The 16019-nt window shown below is 43.5% G+C and overlaps 1 protein-coding gene across 1 annotated transcript in view; it reads right to left on the reverse strand.

Moving 5' to 3' along the window:
- Positions 1–16019, reverse strand: part of spryd3 (SPRY domain containing 3) — a 47359-nt gene that overhangs the window by 15468 nt on the left and 15872 nt on the right. Inside the window, exon 7 of the mRNA XM_053424903.1 lies at positions 6272–6421. Within this exon, the coding sequence (XP_053280878.1) occupies positions 6272–6421 (150 nt within the window). The remainder of the gene's footprint in view (positions 1–6271; positions 6422–16019) is intronic.

Consider the following 16019-nt stretch of genomic DNA (forward strand, 5'->3'; position numbering starts at 1 on the left):
TGCCAGGTGCGATAAAACGCCTTCAGAAATTCACTCCGATAAAACTGTATTTTCCTTTTGCCAGAAATCTCTTCAATGGTTCTATGGCTTCATTCTCTCTATGCAACTCAATTAATTTCCTGTGGCTGATTCCTGTTCCTGTGTGGTCGTAAAAATGATTTCCTAGTCGACATATTTTCTCATATTAATGATTCATTGTATTGTGTTTAAAATGGCAGGAAATAGTGATAAATGGCTGTTGGAATTTTACAAGGATGAAATCGGGTTAAGTGTTTTTTGCTTTATCCAATCAACATCCAGAAAACACAAAGCTACCGAGTTCTCTATGTACGACTAAGAAAATAATAGAAGTCTCACATTTGAGAAGCAAAACTAATTAAAATAGGAATTGTATTCATAAAGTACCGTTTATACACAGAGGTAAACTCAGGGTGTTGTACAGGGATATTAAAAAATGAATAAAACTTGTTAGCTTGCTTTAAAAATGAATAAAAACCTCCATGTGTGATAATAACTGCAGATCAATTCTCTGTCAATCTGTTCTGGTACCAGGGAGGAGGTCAGTTGCTTCCAGATCCGAGGCTTTGGCACAGTGGCTGCTCTTTTGTTTTATATCAAACTGACCTCTAGGAACAAACAGGGTCACAGGAACCGCGTTCTGAGGTCTGTGGTCGGACTGCTGCATCACAGGAGGAAGAGGAAGGGACCTGTTCCCAGGACCTGGTCCAGGGGCAAACAAGGACAGAGGAAACGCTGCCATTCCAGTCAGCAGAGCACTTCATGTTTCTCGCTTTTGTGTAGGAATGCATAATGTATTGTGCACGTGTGTGTGTGCGTGTGTGTGTATGGATTTATGGGTCTGTAGGTACAATAGGTATGAGTGAGCCAATACAGTAATCATTAATATGTAGAGGGGCCAGGGGTGAACTGAGAAAACTCACTTTTCCTTCACTCCTCATCAGATATGACACCTATCCATCAATCTTTTATTTTGTACATCTTGTTCTCCCCTACCTGCTTCTCCACTTCCTGCCCCCTGCCCCCCCCCCAGCACATGAGGGTCGTCCTGCTCGCTCCTCAGTGTTTTTCATCTTCGTCTTTCCTTTATTTTTCTACCTCCTAATGTTTACCTCGCTACCCCCCACCCACACACACACTACACACCCACACACACACACACACACACACAAACCCACCTAACCCCTACACTTTTCCACCTCATAACTAAGGCGAGATCTCTCTTTGTCCCACATCCTAGCAACCGGTGTGTGTACCGGATGAAAAACAACCAACCAACATACCGAGCGTATGCATGCTGTACATTCATTAACAGGCTTTTCTCCAGAGGAACGGCGGGGAGAGAAAATGGTCACGGCAGGTCTGGGAACAGCGGTCGGGTCTGAGATAACAAACCTACAGAAAACACATTGACTCTATATAAAAAAAAAAAAAACATTTAAAATCTGCACGAGTTTATTCGACTTCCCAGCTGGACAGGACACTGGCAGCAGGGACACCGGGGATTACAAGAACGTACTTCCACATTTTTTTTAAAACCCAATTTTGATTTTAATATCTTGAGCCTCAAGATTTTCACCAGAATCGACAGCGAAATTCAAACCATGACTGTTCATGTAAACAAAAGTAATAGTTGCTTGCGGCTCTGTGAGGTTGTTCTGAGGTGCACGCTGTGTAATGTTAGTTTGTGATGTTTACCATGCACCCCGTCTTATTGCTGGTGTTTTCTAATTAGTAGTAATTACAGAGCTGCAGCTGATGGTTGAGTCATTAGTTCTGCATCCGTGAATCAGGAGAAATTAAATCCTGACCTGCGCATGGCACCAGACGAGAAGTCTGTGGATCACAGACATCATTATGTGTAACGCTGATGGACACGTGAACGTCTAAGTCAACTGGTTTATATTTATAAAGATCTTTCCACTCAAAGCACTTTACAGTTCAGTTTTAAACACAAACACATTCGTACAGTGCATCTTTGTGCAGAGGGATCGAACTGACGACCTTCTGGTTAGAGGACAGCCGCTCAGAACGAAGCAGCTCAGACACGATGTCACTTCCTGCTCTGTATGAAAATAATCAATCAATTGTTGTTGTGTTTGCTCAGACTGAGTTTACAGATGTGTCTGATGACAGAGGGAGAAAGTGGGAGAACAAGAGGGGAGGGACTTAAACTCCTTAATTAATTAAAGACAGATTCTCCTCATTAAAGAAAAGATCAGGTTTCAGGATGGATGTGGGCGTGTTCAGACCTGAACTTAGCTGTGATTGGATCACTCAGGACATACCATAACTATTTACAACCTCAGTCAATAGATTGTTTCTGTTGATGTTTCTGATCAGTTTGAGTTATTTGATGATATAAAAACAGGGGGGGGACGTCATGATTGACAGCTGAGGCTGACTTGTGATTGGTCGGCCATGGGTAGCGGCTGGAACTCGATACAGCTGCTCTACTCAACAATCTCTACTGGGCAGGCCTTCGCTCTAGATGACATCAAAAAGGGCAAGATGGCCGCCTGCCAAGATATTTTGGCTTCATTTTGGTACAAAGGGAAGAAGTGGAGCGAGTCATCATCTATATTTACAGTCAATGGTCTGGATGGAGATCGTTTGTGTTTCATTTCTTAAGACTTAAGGGAAGAAAGAGATTTGTAAAGTAGATCTACGAGAGAGAGAGAGAGAGAGAGAGAGAGAGAGAGAGAGAGAGAGAGAGACACACACTCTGGTATTAATGAGTGGATCTGTGTTTATATTCAAGCGCCTGCTTTCTTACCACAGGATGCTACGTGAAAGAGACCAGCATGCAAACTTGCGCCTGCTGCAGAGTAAACAGTCATTACCCATTTGGTGCTTTATCACCTCTCCTGGACTCGGGCTTAATATCTTTATAATGAAACCCAGATGCAGAGAGAAAAGTGGTGGAGCGAACAGAAAGGACAGGGGAACTCTGAGGAGGTAATGGGACTGGAGTTATCACCTCTCGGTTTCCTTCTCACCCATGGGAACACCGTCTGTTGGTTTAACCCAGAGGATGTGTGTGCACATGGACTATCAGAGGGTATTCTAGATCCAGATTTGCATCACAATCAAACAGATCACAATCAAAGTGAGTATAATAAATGTATGTGGTGAGTAGGATGTGATTTAAACCCCGTGCTTTCAGCCCTGTCCGTGTGTGTGTTGGTTTCTTCAGAAGCAGGGTTACACAAAAACAGCCGGATGAATTTCCACGGAACTCGGTGGAAGGATGTGGTAAAGTCCAGGAAAGAACTCATTAAATTTTGGAGCAGTTCCAGGAATAATTTTCTTCTCGTTTCTTATAACATTGTGAGACATTTTCCCGAAAGAATAATTAATGGGTTTTGATATCAGGGGAGTGAAATGTGGTGCAGCTTGATTGAATATAGTTTTCGTCCAAATCTATCAGACTATGAGCTGTAGTTGTTCCTCTGCAGAAAGTTCTGCTCTTCTGACATGGTCTCAAACATTATCCAGAGTGTTCACTAGGAGGCCGGCAGGAGAAACTCTGGAGAACGTCCTCAGCAACTGACTCTAGATCATTCCAGGAGATGACCTGGAGTTCAGTGTGGGTCTGAAAGCAGCTACACAGACGACTGAAGTTACACATCTGCTCGTCGCTCTGAGTTCTGACAGTCTGGTCATCTGCGGTCACCACAACCGGACCCATAAAAGAGAGAAAGCGAATGCCAGCTCCTCCTTCATCAACACGTCCAGCAGGCGTTGAGATAAATGAACAAAAACGTCTAGTGTGAATCTGTTCTACCGCTAAACTGCCTAACCTGCAACAACCCAACTGAGCGGGTCTACAAAGAAGGATATTCAGTTTCAATTGTTCACTGGATGGAAACCTGTGAGTAACACACATCTGCTGTCTAAGGCTACTCTACATGTTGTGTTTTCATTTTAAGAGAACAAAGTGACAAATAAAGGAAGGATACACCAAGGCTGCTAAGTCCCAATAGGGAGGCTAACCTCAGTGCCTGCATCATCATTTCCAAAAGTCACAACCCAGGAGTTTTCACTGTGACACAGAACCAGCTGCAGTTTCAAATCTCCGTTTTAGAGGCTCGGAAACTCTGGAATGGTGCAGACGTTCTGCTGCATTCCAAACTAGAACATATTAGAGTGGATGTTGCCTAAGTGTGTTCCTCCTGCTCAGCCACTTCTGTCTTCAGGCGTCTGAAGCGCTCTTTGTCTCCATGTTATTCAATGACCTGTGAGTTCCTCCGTTCCCGTTTTATACAAACCGCCTTGGAGACCTTGAAAACTGTTGTACAAGTTTCATCATTTACTTTTTGTTATTAAAAGGAGCAGAGCTCTGAACCTGGGGGAGACGCTGCTGGCAGCTCTCCGCGGGCCTTGGCTCGGGCAGTCGCTAATATTTCACACTCATAACACTTTCGAGGCTAAACTGACAAGGTGCAAAAAGCTCACAAATCAAGAGCCGGGCTGTCAAAGACGTAGTTACCGAGTCAGAAGAATAATATTAGGTCAAAATGTAATGAAATAGTTTTTATGAGCGAATCCATCTATCAGAAACCAGACATTCATACAAGTTTAATCCTGCTCTAATAAGCCTAACAAGGCCGGTTCCAAGCAGCTCGAGAGTAACTAGTGCAACATCCTCAACTGTTACTGCTCATACTTAACATCCTGGCTGTGGCGTATTGAAATGTTAACCTCTGTTTTATTCAGTGTTGGCACTAAGTTGTTTATCATTCGTGGTCGGTGCCAAAGCATCTACAGGTCTGCTGGTTTTATTCTTCAAAGCAGATCAACATGGTAATAGTCGCTCGCAGAGCCGCAGTGCTAATTCTGAAATGGGAACCGTATGTGCATTCTTTGGAAAAAGAAATGAGGGCTCAAATGAGAGGTGTTAAAATTTCTCTAATTGTATTTTCCTCTTGGAAGTGTTTCATGTTCCCAAAGTAGACCATTAGATCCAAACGGAACGGCTCTGCTGATGGATAATAGGAAAGAATTTCTTAAACCTTTATTCAACCAGGACAACAAGTCTCATTGAGATCAGAAATCGTTTGAATATCTCAGAGTCGCACAGAGAAAACGCAAAAGGAGACAAAAATGAAAAGAAATAGAAACTTTCAAAACTGAAGCTTTGTCACCAGGCAGGTTGAAGCGATGCGTCTCTAGTTATTACTTTGGATTTAAAAGCATTTAATGAAATGGATTCCTCAAGCTTCAAGTGCTTCTGCAGCATATACCAGGCACAGAAAGAAACAGGAAGTTCTGGAGCTTCCTCCAGTTCTTCTCTGAGTCTAATTCGAATCTCCATCTCGGACATTTTCTGGATACGAGTGCTGTCACCTTCTGCTTTGACGTCATATGGAGCCGGAGTCTGTGCAGCGGTGATCAGTGATCGGTGACCAGAGCGTCAAGAGCTCCCTGATACGTGTGCTCTGTCTCAGCTGTCAATCATGTTGTTCCACCCCCTTTCTATAGGATCAAATAACTAACTAACCCATGTTGACATGATGCAATATATGAATGTATACACCTTTCAGACATTTAGCTGCGACTTCTCCCATTTTAAGTATTTCCATTTCTTGTGATATCATCGTTTTCAAGTCATGTGACTGATCGAAATACTTTGTGATTCGCTGAAATGTTCTTTAGAAAGGTGAAATTCACTAAAGGTGATGTATTCTGTTTTTCAGAGCAGTGATATGCGTTGAAACAAATATGAAAACAACGGCAGATTCCGACCCAGACGTTCATTCTGACCGAGGCTCAGTCCTTAAGGGACGTGACGAGGAGGATGAGGAAGAGTTCAGGGAAAATACAATGATTTACAAAGGAAGCCAAATGTTTAAGCTACAGAAAATCTTTATTCTGAGTTCCTTCCTGCTTCAGTGAACGTTAGTAATTCTTTCAGCTCTTCAGAAAACCCACAGGTTTCTGTTTTCTAACAACGCACTGGTTTGAGACTGCGTCATCTTTCAGCACCTCAGGTCTAAATGGGTTAATATTTTGTTAGCTCAGCTACTTGTTGATCTATAGGGACCAGAATATGAGAGCATGCTGCAAGAATTGGCCAATAAGAGCCATATTAATGCACTCCACATCCTTTGAGCTCATAGAGCTCGACTGCCTTAAATATGACAGTGTGGAAAATAACATGAGCGAAGGGGCCATATTAAAAAAAAGCTTCCCTGTTGAGTGGAGGTGCGTGTGGAGTTGTCAAAGGTTGCTGGTTTCTTAGAAAGCTTACCCTTCGTGCCAAACCCAGGGCAATGTAGCACTTCTCCCCGGCATCAACGATCTCCACTTCATAATAGTGGCAGCGGGTGGTCAGGGGCTGCCGGGCCTGGGCCAAACCCACGTCCATGATGCTCTTTCCTTTGCCAACATACTCCAAGAGCTGAGGGAGGCAATAAAAAGAGGGAGGGAGGGAGGGAGGGAGAGAGAGGAATGGGGTTCAGAATTTAAGAGATCAAATAAAAAGCGACAAACTAAACAAAGATATGCTGTTATACAGGCTCAGATTATCCACGGAGTTATTGCTCTTTCATCAGCTTGTTAAATGTGACGCGTGATGTAAGATCCAGAGCCGCGTCCAAACCTTCAGGTCCAATTCCATAACAACGGCAGAACCGGTGAATTTATTAAACATCACGTCTGGTTTTTAGTGAGACATCAATCAGGGTAAAGAACTAACTAAATGCATTTCAGGTTTTTTATTCCCTGGCTAGCGTTAGCATGCACGGGTTTGAACTGTTCCACCATCTGAGATCCACAATTACAGACAAATCACTGATCTTGAAAATACTAGAACTTGGACCTGAACTCATGTCAACACAAGATAATGACGTTCACTTCCATCATACGTCATTTTTCCCAGGAAGCGAAGACAACCTGTTCTGACTTGAACACTCTGATGAGCTTCTGCACAACGTTTTGCACATTTTAAAGCATTTGGTTGTTTTCAGACCTGAACTGAGCCCTGACCACTAGTGACTGGATCCCTCAGGACGGAGGTTCAGACCACAGCATTCCCTCAAAGACCCTGTTCAGACTCAGTATTCAGTTTCTGAGGAAACCGACCTCCAGCAGTCATGTACTTTTCCTGCTTCACTCTTTAGAAAAGGTTCTTCAGGCGACCCTGACACAACGGGCCAGCAGGTCGGCTTCCTGAGGTGGAAGGTCGAGATGGAGATGTCACAGCAGATCAAGCTTGGGCAGGATCCTAAGCCCAGTGTTGCTCGAGAGGAGAAGGACTGACCCGTGCAACTCGCTGCTTTTGCAAGTGGGCCCTAAGTGAGTGGGCTCCGTGGTGGATTGACACCTGCAAATCCAGTGCAACCCTCACTGAACCGCCCGTTCTACAAGTATGAACAACCATTGGAGACCTGTGGAGACGCTTGTTACCTGATAATGAAATTACTTTCAGGTCTATTTTGATCCTCAGCATCTAAACAGGTGAAGCTGGGTGAGTACAGGTGAGTGGGTGGGCAGCTAGGCAACCACAAAGCCTTTAGGCTGAGCAGTGTTTCCATGACATGCGAGTCCATGTGTGTGAGTGAGTGAGAAGAGTATACGCCCCCGGCTTGAAAGACTGGGATGACAGACAAGGTGGGGGTGGACAAAATTACCTCTGTTATTCAGCCTCTTTGTGTGAGTGTGCACGTGTGAGAGTGCACGTGTGCTTGCCTGCGTGCGTGTAAAGCCGCCTGGGTGTGCTGTGTTTCACTAGCCAGACACTTGAAGGACACACCTGGTGGGAACAGCTATTCAACATCAACGTCAAGTGTCTCAATGAACTTATTACCATTTTCCATTTCTGTTATTCCCTGTTGCTTAGTGATCCATCAAACTGAGAACTCCTCACAAACGAAGCGAGCGCAGGAGAAAAGTTTCATTTCTGTCTCCGACCTTGATGATGGATTAAACCTTTTGCTGAGAACTTGTGTGTGTGTGTGTAGTTTCTGTGTGGCCATAAATTACACAAGTTCAGGTGGACTGCCAAACGTCACTGAGAGAACTACAACATCACCCGTGAGTCTCAATAGCGCTTCATGTCCATAACGCTTTGTTTTACTTAGTATTCAACTCGTTCAACTTAAACATGAATACATTTGCTTGTTTGTCGGCAAGAAAACACAAAAACTACACAATGGATTCTCATGAAACCTGGAGGCTGGGAACATGAGCCAAAAAATAAATGTTGGCATATGCAGGGTATTTTTTTCACAGATTTCCCAAATAATAACTCACGGATCTTGATGCTTGTTTGAATGAGTGATATCTAAGAGTGTTTGGTTGATTCAGGGAACTGTTTGGCTGTGGTGGACGTTTTCCTCCTCCACAGAGTTTATCTCTTCATCTTGGTTTGTTTGTTTTTCTATTAGTTAGTAGAATTACGCAAAAGGCCACTGGACAGATTAACAAACTAGGTGGAAGGATGTGGAATGAGTCAGGAGAGTCAGGAACTGTTCCAGTTTTGGTGTAGATCCAGATCAGGGGGCAGATCCTGGAAGTTTCGTGGCATTTTAGTTCATTTCTCAGGAAACAATTTATGGTTCTTGATGATAAAAAAAATCAAGTTTTAGAGACTGATATTTATGAGTATGTGCAATTTGGTGTTCGTTGGAAAAGCAGCACATACACTGGTTTGGCTGCACAGGATTATTAAGCTAACGCCCGTGGCAATGATTATGTAATAATCAGCTTCAGTTAATCTGGTTGCATAAAGCTGCAGAAAAAAATCTGTCTCCATTGTCTGGTTGAGACAATTCCAACCGTATTTAAAGAGACACTGCACTTAAATATGATTTTTGAGCTGTGAACTTAATTTAATGACAGTTATTTGATGAAATAAATGAATGATGGTTTTAATATCACATTTATTACCTCTTCTGTGACCGTATATTATTCAGCACAGTGTCAGAGCTGCTGTCTGACAGTCTCATGTGTTCTAATGTGTCAGAAACCGGCTTCACCTTCGTGCCTGGACAGCTGCTGCTCTCTGAGGAGAGGAGGAAGGTTCAGTTTGATGTACACTCAGTCACACCCTTTGATTTGCTTCTTGCTGCTGAGTAATGAAGGAGGAAAGAAACAAGAGGGCAGAAGAAGAGAGACGTAGCTCTGAGCGAAGTAAATAGATAGCTGATAATATCTCCCCCCCCCCCCCCCCCTCTCATGCTCTCTCTCTCCCCTGTTACTCCGACTGTGGAGAGCGGTGGAGGTGGTGTGCGAGGCCATGTTTTGTTGAGGTGCTGCCTGGGAAACAGATGCAACGCCCAAAGAGCGGTCCTGCCAGCTTCCTGTCACAGCTAATGGGGGAACTTATAGAAACTGAAATGAGGAGACCTCCTCTTTATCCTCTTCTTCATTAACTCGATTAGACATCACATAACAGCTGGTGAGTCAACATAGCTCAGCTGCTTCTATGTGTTTATTCTTTCCGTTACACTTTGTTCTCTCTCTGGGTTTTAGTAATTAAATTCTTTTGTAAAAGTATATTTTAGTCGGCTTTCCTTGCACCTCCTCGCCTTCTACCTTTTCTCCTTCATTGCAACAACTTCATTTAATAAATCTTCATTATAATTGTGGTCAAAAACTTAAACATAACTACACGACAGATACAGAGCAACTGTGCCACTTTGATTTGGAAAGTATATGAGCTGGTTCTGGCCTCGGGAACAGTGGCTGTGCTTCCCTGCTCCAATTAATATCCCACTTGGGTAAGATGGTCTCCAGTAGCTAAATGGGACTGGTCCATCAGTCTCTGTTTTGTGCAAAGAACAACCGAGATGAATATCTCTGTAATGTGTCATGTGACATTACAAGCACGTTCAGGGGGACTGACGTGAAAAAACAAAGTGACACTTGGCACCAACAGATGTGCAAAATAAATTTAAAAAACAGCTGTAACTGGCATGTGAGGACAATCTGTTACACAACAAGGGGACCTTTGTCTCGGAAGCAGCGTCACATCTGCAGCAACACTTTGAAGAGAAATTTAAAATAATAGCGCATCACACACAGCAGGATATTAACATCATCGTGCCAGACGGAGCAGTCAGCCAGAGAACACCACCTCATATGTTCTCACTCAATCTCAAGAGGAGCCGGATGTTCACTGAACGTAAAGACTACAGTGAAAGAACCTGCTCTAACGTCAGTAGCGGCAGAAATAAATATATATATATATCAGAAGGCTAAGATAGAGTTGTGCTGGTTAGTCTCCAGTGAGAACTTCAGGAGAGATTTCAACGTTAATTTTGAATATTTGTCAACAGAAGAATGTCAGTGAGTATTCTCCTCCAGGGCGATGTCTTGGTAGCACTATCGTCTGCAGCAGGGTCAACATGATCTTGTCTCGATCATTGTGAAACTACTGAAGTACTCGGAACCTTCCAGACTTCAGGACTTACACTCCTACAGGTTCTGGTTGTACCTGAAGCCAAGTGGGACGTCCTGAGAGTTCAGGAGCAGATTAACATGAAGAATATCTCTGCACTTTACTCCCTTCAGCTTTCCATCAAACTTTACCAGTGCCTCCCCCAGCATGATGCTGACATCACTGTTGAATTGATATTGGACAGGTGATGAGCGATGGCTGGTTTCCTCCAGGCCAAACTGCTCACTGTTAGTTTCATCAAAGAGTCCTCGAGAAGCTTTCACGTGTGTTTCTCTCAGAAGAGGCTGTGATATAAAGTTCAGATCTGTGGAGTGCTGCACTGAGACCTGTTGTTCTGAAGGATGTCTGAAGGTCGACCCAAAGGCCCCTCTGCCATGGAGGCTCAGTTTGAATAACCAGCTCCTGAAGAGTTCTGGATGTTTCAAACTTCTTACCAGTGCAGTGCCCATTGAGTTCAAAAGTTCAAGAGTTTTCAAAATAAAAGCTCTGTACTTCTGCTCGAAATAAAGTACTGTGAACAAAAAACCTTTTTAAACTTCTGTTATTGCTTCGTCATTATGAGATTTCTGCACTGATGAGGGGAAAAGGGTAATGTATTCTAGCTCAAGGTCGCATCACAACACAATGTGAAGAGGTCTGAACACTTTGAGCGCTGTACAGTTACTTTGCGGATTTAATCAATCAATCGTCCCTGTGCGATTTCCGTTGAAACCTGTGAGAACCCAGGACCTACATGGTTGCCCTTCACCAACACCTCATCACTCACAGGCCATGTGGAGCTTTTCATCACCTTTTAATACATTCCTTTTATTATCACAGTTACCACTGCTGGGAAGATGTTACCCAAATTAACCTGCGGCTCGGATGCCGGCAAGTATTTCCACCGGCGCTGATTTATTTGGACAAAGTCGTAAAAAGTTACGACTCCACAAGAACGTTGTATAAAAACACAGCGTTACTCTTGAGTAAGAGCTGAGAGTATAAAAGATTCAGTTATACTTCATGTATTGTTGTATTTTAGTGGAAAGGATGATACTGTTTATCTCAACTTGAAAAAAGCTTCCATCTAAAACCAAGTCTCAATAAATTGGATTCAACAAGAAAGTGTCAGAAATACAGAGAAGCAGACAAATGGATCTGTTCATGATTAGCACCAGGTTCACTGACGCAGCATCGAATGTGGTCAGATATCAAACAATGGAAAAAAATGGCTAACGAAGGCTTGTTAGGCTGAAAATAGAAAAACTCAGTACTCTTGTAAACTAGTAAGTGTTATTTACATTGTTTTATTCACCAAAATATATAGCATCTATCTCTGAGAGTTAGAAAAATAGATATATGTATTTCTTTCTTCATAAAACATTTGCCAAACCAAACATTTTGTATCATACAGGGTTCATACACATATGGACCAATGGATTTCCATGACTTTTCAATAACTTTAAACCAAATTTCCATGACCGAACATTTTGTGAAATCTCGTGGTATACGCGAAAAAGTGACAAAATGTAGTATTTAAACAAACAATTAGATTTCCAAGGCATACAGTATACCTTAAATGACACAAACCCAAGTATGCCTGCTTATATTTTGAGCGTATTTCTTTAAAAGCATATGAATTATTTAAAACTCAGCGGAACGACATGAAAATATGAATATAACAAATTTTCATGACTTTTCCAAAACTTTTGGGAGATTATTTTTTCCAGGTTTTCAATGACCGTACGAACCCTGATTATATTATATTGTTTACATTTGTTTACTACCTTGCAGTCAGCTCATTAAGCCCTGGAAAGCAAATTGTGATTAGTGAATATATCACAAATACAAAGTAAAACAAAGAGCTTACAACCAGCTGCGTATGACAAAGCTGTAAACAAATAAGTGCAGCATGGTGCAGTGGGTGTGGAAATGTGTGAGGAGCAGAGCTGAAGCTGGAGAACAGGAAAGCTGAGTGCAAGTGCAGTTTGAGCTCAAGCGGAGCAGAGCCAAGCAAACGCAGGTTCCATCTGAGTGAGAGCGGCGGGTTTTGAGTGAGAGCGTTACAGCATCTGAACGGGAATTCAACAAGTCCTCAAACTTAAAGACGTTTTTGAATAAAGAAAGTAAAACTCTTAAACTCAAAACTAATAGTTATTATACAAAAGGTACATTTTTATTCAGCACAGGGATCACTTCAAATCTGATTAATGAAGTTACTCCTGGTTTATTCTTCCCTTACGCTGCTCAGGTCAGAGAACTGGAGCCAATCATGACTCAGCCACTGCTAGGCTGCAGCAACTTGATGGGAAAGTTGTCATGTTGGGATTCTAACATCTTCTGGAATCTATTGTTCCAAGAGGAAGACAGGAAACAGGAAACCTGCATAGGTGCTGCAGAGCAATGAGGATAATTAAAAATCTAAGAAAAACACTCACACACTCGATCTGCTCAGACAGAAGAGCAGATGCTGTGAATGGATCCAACAATCTGCATTCTGGTTTTAAAGAAAATCTTAACTGCTCAGCAAAAAAACGTGTCAGAGGGTAAGACGCATACATCCTGAGGAGTTTTAATCTCTTCACGTGGAGGGGAGAGGTGGACAGACGGGGGGGGGGGGGGTGGGAAGACGACGACACACGAGATGGGCCAGTAAACTTGGGAAAACCGATAACTGCCGACTCAGGTGCCGTCCACTTACTCATCGGCCCACTCATCAGCTGAGGGGATTGGCCTGTGTTCATACCGAGCTGCACGTACGCACTGGAACCCTCAGCCAAATGTCTCCTCTCAGGACAAACAGCAGAGCAGCAGCGTGGTGGCAAGCGAAGAATAAACGATTTTTCATTTCAGAATTCTACGAAACAGTCAGGCCCTGTTTGCCTAAGACACAGTCCGCTGGCAGCCGGGACAAAGGTAAAGAAAGAAAGTCCAACAATCCATATGTGATGAAGCAACTGTACAGAAATCAAGAACTCACTCCACCTGGAGAAGAATGTTAAATTTATTGGTTCTTAACAAAAGGCCTGAACAGATCAATCAAATCCTTATTGTGTTCTAAGCTCGAGCCGTCAAAGGAGCTCAGGGACAGAACAGCTGTTTGAGTTCATGTCATGTGATCAAATAGGTTTCATTGTTAGATACCAAGAACTTTACTGGCTGGGTGATAAATGACCGTTTCACCAGTTGGGCTTGTTCACATTATATATTTTTATATTATATAATGCAGAATATGCAACCCGAGTCGAACTCTATTGCATGTTACTGTAGGTTACTGTAGGTTGCTTTAGGAAATGAGTTTCCTCTGCTAATGCTGCCCCTCGTCCTCCGTCTGCTTCCTAATGGTCCACCTTTGACCTCTCCACACTTTAATTGATCCGAGCAGCACAAGATGAACTGTATGAGGACAAGTATTCAGACCAAGAAAATAAAAGATTTGTATTCCTACATAGTGTCCACAGTATTTTAAATGTGCAGTAATTTGCCAGCAACCTACAAATCACTCCGACACTTCAGACTGAGATTATCAACACAACCCTAACAACCAGCAGACTAATGGTGACTTTTAATCACTGACCCATGTTCATATAATTCAGACGTCTGACACACAACATACCTGAGGCAACAACAAATGAAGTACGAGCAGTGGAAAACTGAGGTTTCTCCACTGATGCCCCCCCCGGCGATTCAGATCCAAACCGAAATTGAATGGGTTCTCTCTTCAGTCCTCACTGGGCGTCTCTGGCCTCTGCAGTGTAGGAGACAATTGAAAATGAGTTTGTATGAAGCACTGAAACTGTTATTAAGTGTTAAGTTATGGTACTTTTCTTTAATATGACATTTTGTGATGTAAATTTGCTGAGAGTTTTGCCCATATTTAAATCTTGTACTATATCTATCTATCGTCTATACTATCTATAAGTGTACTTTGAACTCTTGTTCGGATCAGATCTGGCAACGGAAAAAAACCCAAACATTACTCAACGCGACCGGACACATGAGGAGACTGAGGAGAGAAGGTAGTGAAATATTTGATGAGGTAAGTATGATGATAGTGGGCAGAACTCTCGGATCAGACACCCACCTATCTAAACAGGAGTGCCCCCCCCCCCCCTTTCCAAAACTGTAATGTAAACAATTCACAAAGGCCTCGATTTAGCTGCAGACAAGTCACTACCATCACCATTGTGCTCCGTGCATTCTGCGGCTTTGCGCTCCTCAGTCCTGCCTCATCAAAAGCATACCAGTCAGGAAAGTCATTCATCTTGCAGCGATCTTTCCCGTCACCCTGCCCCCCCCCCCCTCAACAATCAGTAAGGACAGCTATCATCCGGAACAGTGATTATCCACACTTATCAAAAAGCAACCTGTAAAAAACTATTCCACTGTTTTGACCCAATGTTTGCGAGGTGCTGCTGGGTGAGGCAAACCACTGAAGAGCCACAGAGGTGTAACTCATCTGTGGCAGCCCAGCGACAGATACACAAGTCATCGGAAACCACCACGACTGGAAATATCTGTGTCAAGCCGCATGTGTGAAAAAAGGAGGAAAAACATTTCTGTGCCTGTTAAAATATACACCTCGCAGCTCGGGGCCTGACAGCTAAAGTTATTAAAATCCATAGGAGCTTTGTCAATATGGAGCAAAGAGGAGGAGAGAGGAAACAAGGATGGCGGAGAGGAAAAGTGGACAAGTGGAGACCAAACAAGGAGAGGAGGGAAAAGGATAGTGGAAAGGAAAAGAAGCACGAAGAGAGGAGGAGGAGGAGGAAGAGTAGGAGGCGGAAGAGGAGACAAGGGGGAGAGGAGATGAGAAGAGAGGAAGCGAGGAGAAGAGTGAGAGAATAGTAAAAGAGGAGGCTAGGAAGAGAGAGGAGAGGAGAGGAGAGGAGGAAAAGGAGACGAGGGGGAGAGGAGATGAGAAGAGAGATGAGAGAAAGAAAATAGGAAAGGAGACCAGGGAGACACGAGGAGAGGAGAAGGGAGGAAGCGAGGAGAAGAGGGAGATAAGAGTAAAAGAGGAGGCTAGGAAGAGAGAGGAGAGGAGGAGGAAAAGGAGACGAGGGGGAGAGGAGATGAGAAGAGAGAAGAGAGATGAGAGATGAGAGAAAGAAAGGAAGAGAGAAGACAAGAGGAGAGGAAAAGTGGACCAGTGGAGACCAAACAAGGAGAGAAGGGAAAAGGATAGTGGAAAGGAAAAGAAGCACGACGAGAGGAGAGGAGGAGGAGGAGGAGGAGGAAGAGGAGACGAGGGGGAGAGGAGATGAGAAGAGAGATGAGATGAGAGGAAGAAAGGAGGAAAAGGAGACACGAGGAGAGGAGAAGGGAGGAAGCGAGAAGAGGGAGAGAAGAGTAAAAGAGGAGGCTAGGAAGAGGGAGGAGAGGAGAGGAGGAGGAAAAGGAGACGAGGGGGAGAGGAGATGAGAAGAGAGATGAGAGAAAGAAAGAGGAGAGGAGACAAGAGGGAGACATGAGGAGAGGAGAAGGGAGGAAGCGAGGAGAAGAGGGAGAGAAGAGTAAAAGAGGATGCTAGGAAGAGAGAGGAGAGGAGAGGAGGAAGAAAATGAGACAAGGGGGAGAGGAGATGAGAAGAGAGATGAGAGATGAGAGAAAGAAA

Source organism: Pleuronectes platessa, chromosome 6, assembly GCF_947347685.1.
Source record: "Pleuronectes platessa chromosome 6, fPlePla1.1, whole genome shotgun sequence".
Classification (NCBI taxonomy): domain Eukaryota; kingdom Metazoa; phylum Chordata; class Actinopteri; order Pleuronectiformes; family Pleuronectidae; genus Pleuronectes; species Pleuronectes platessa.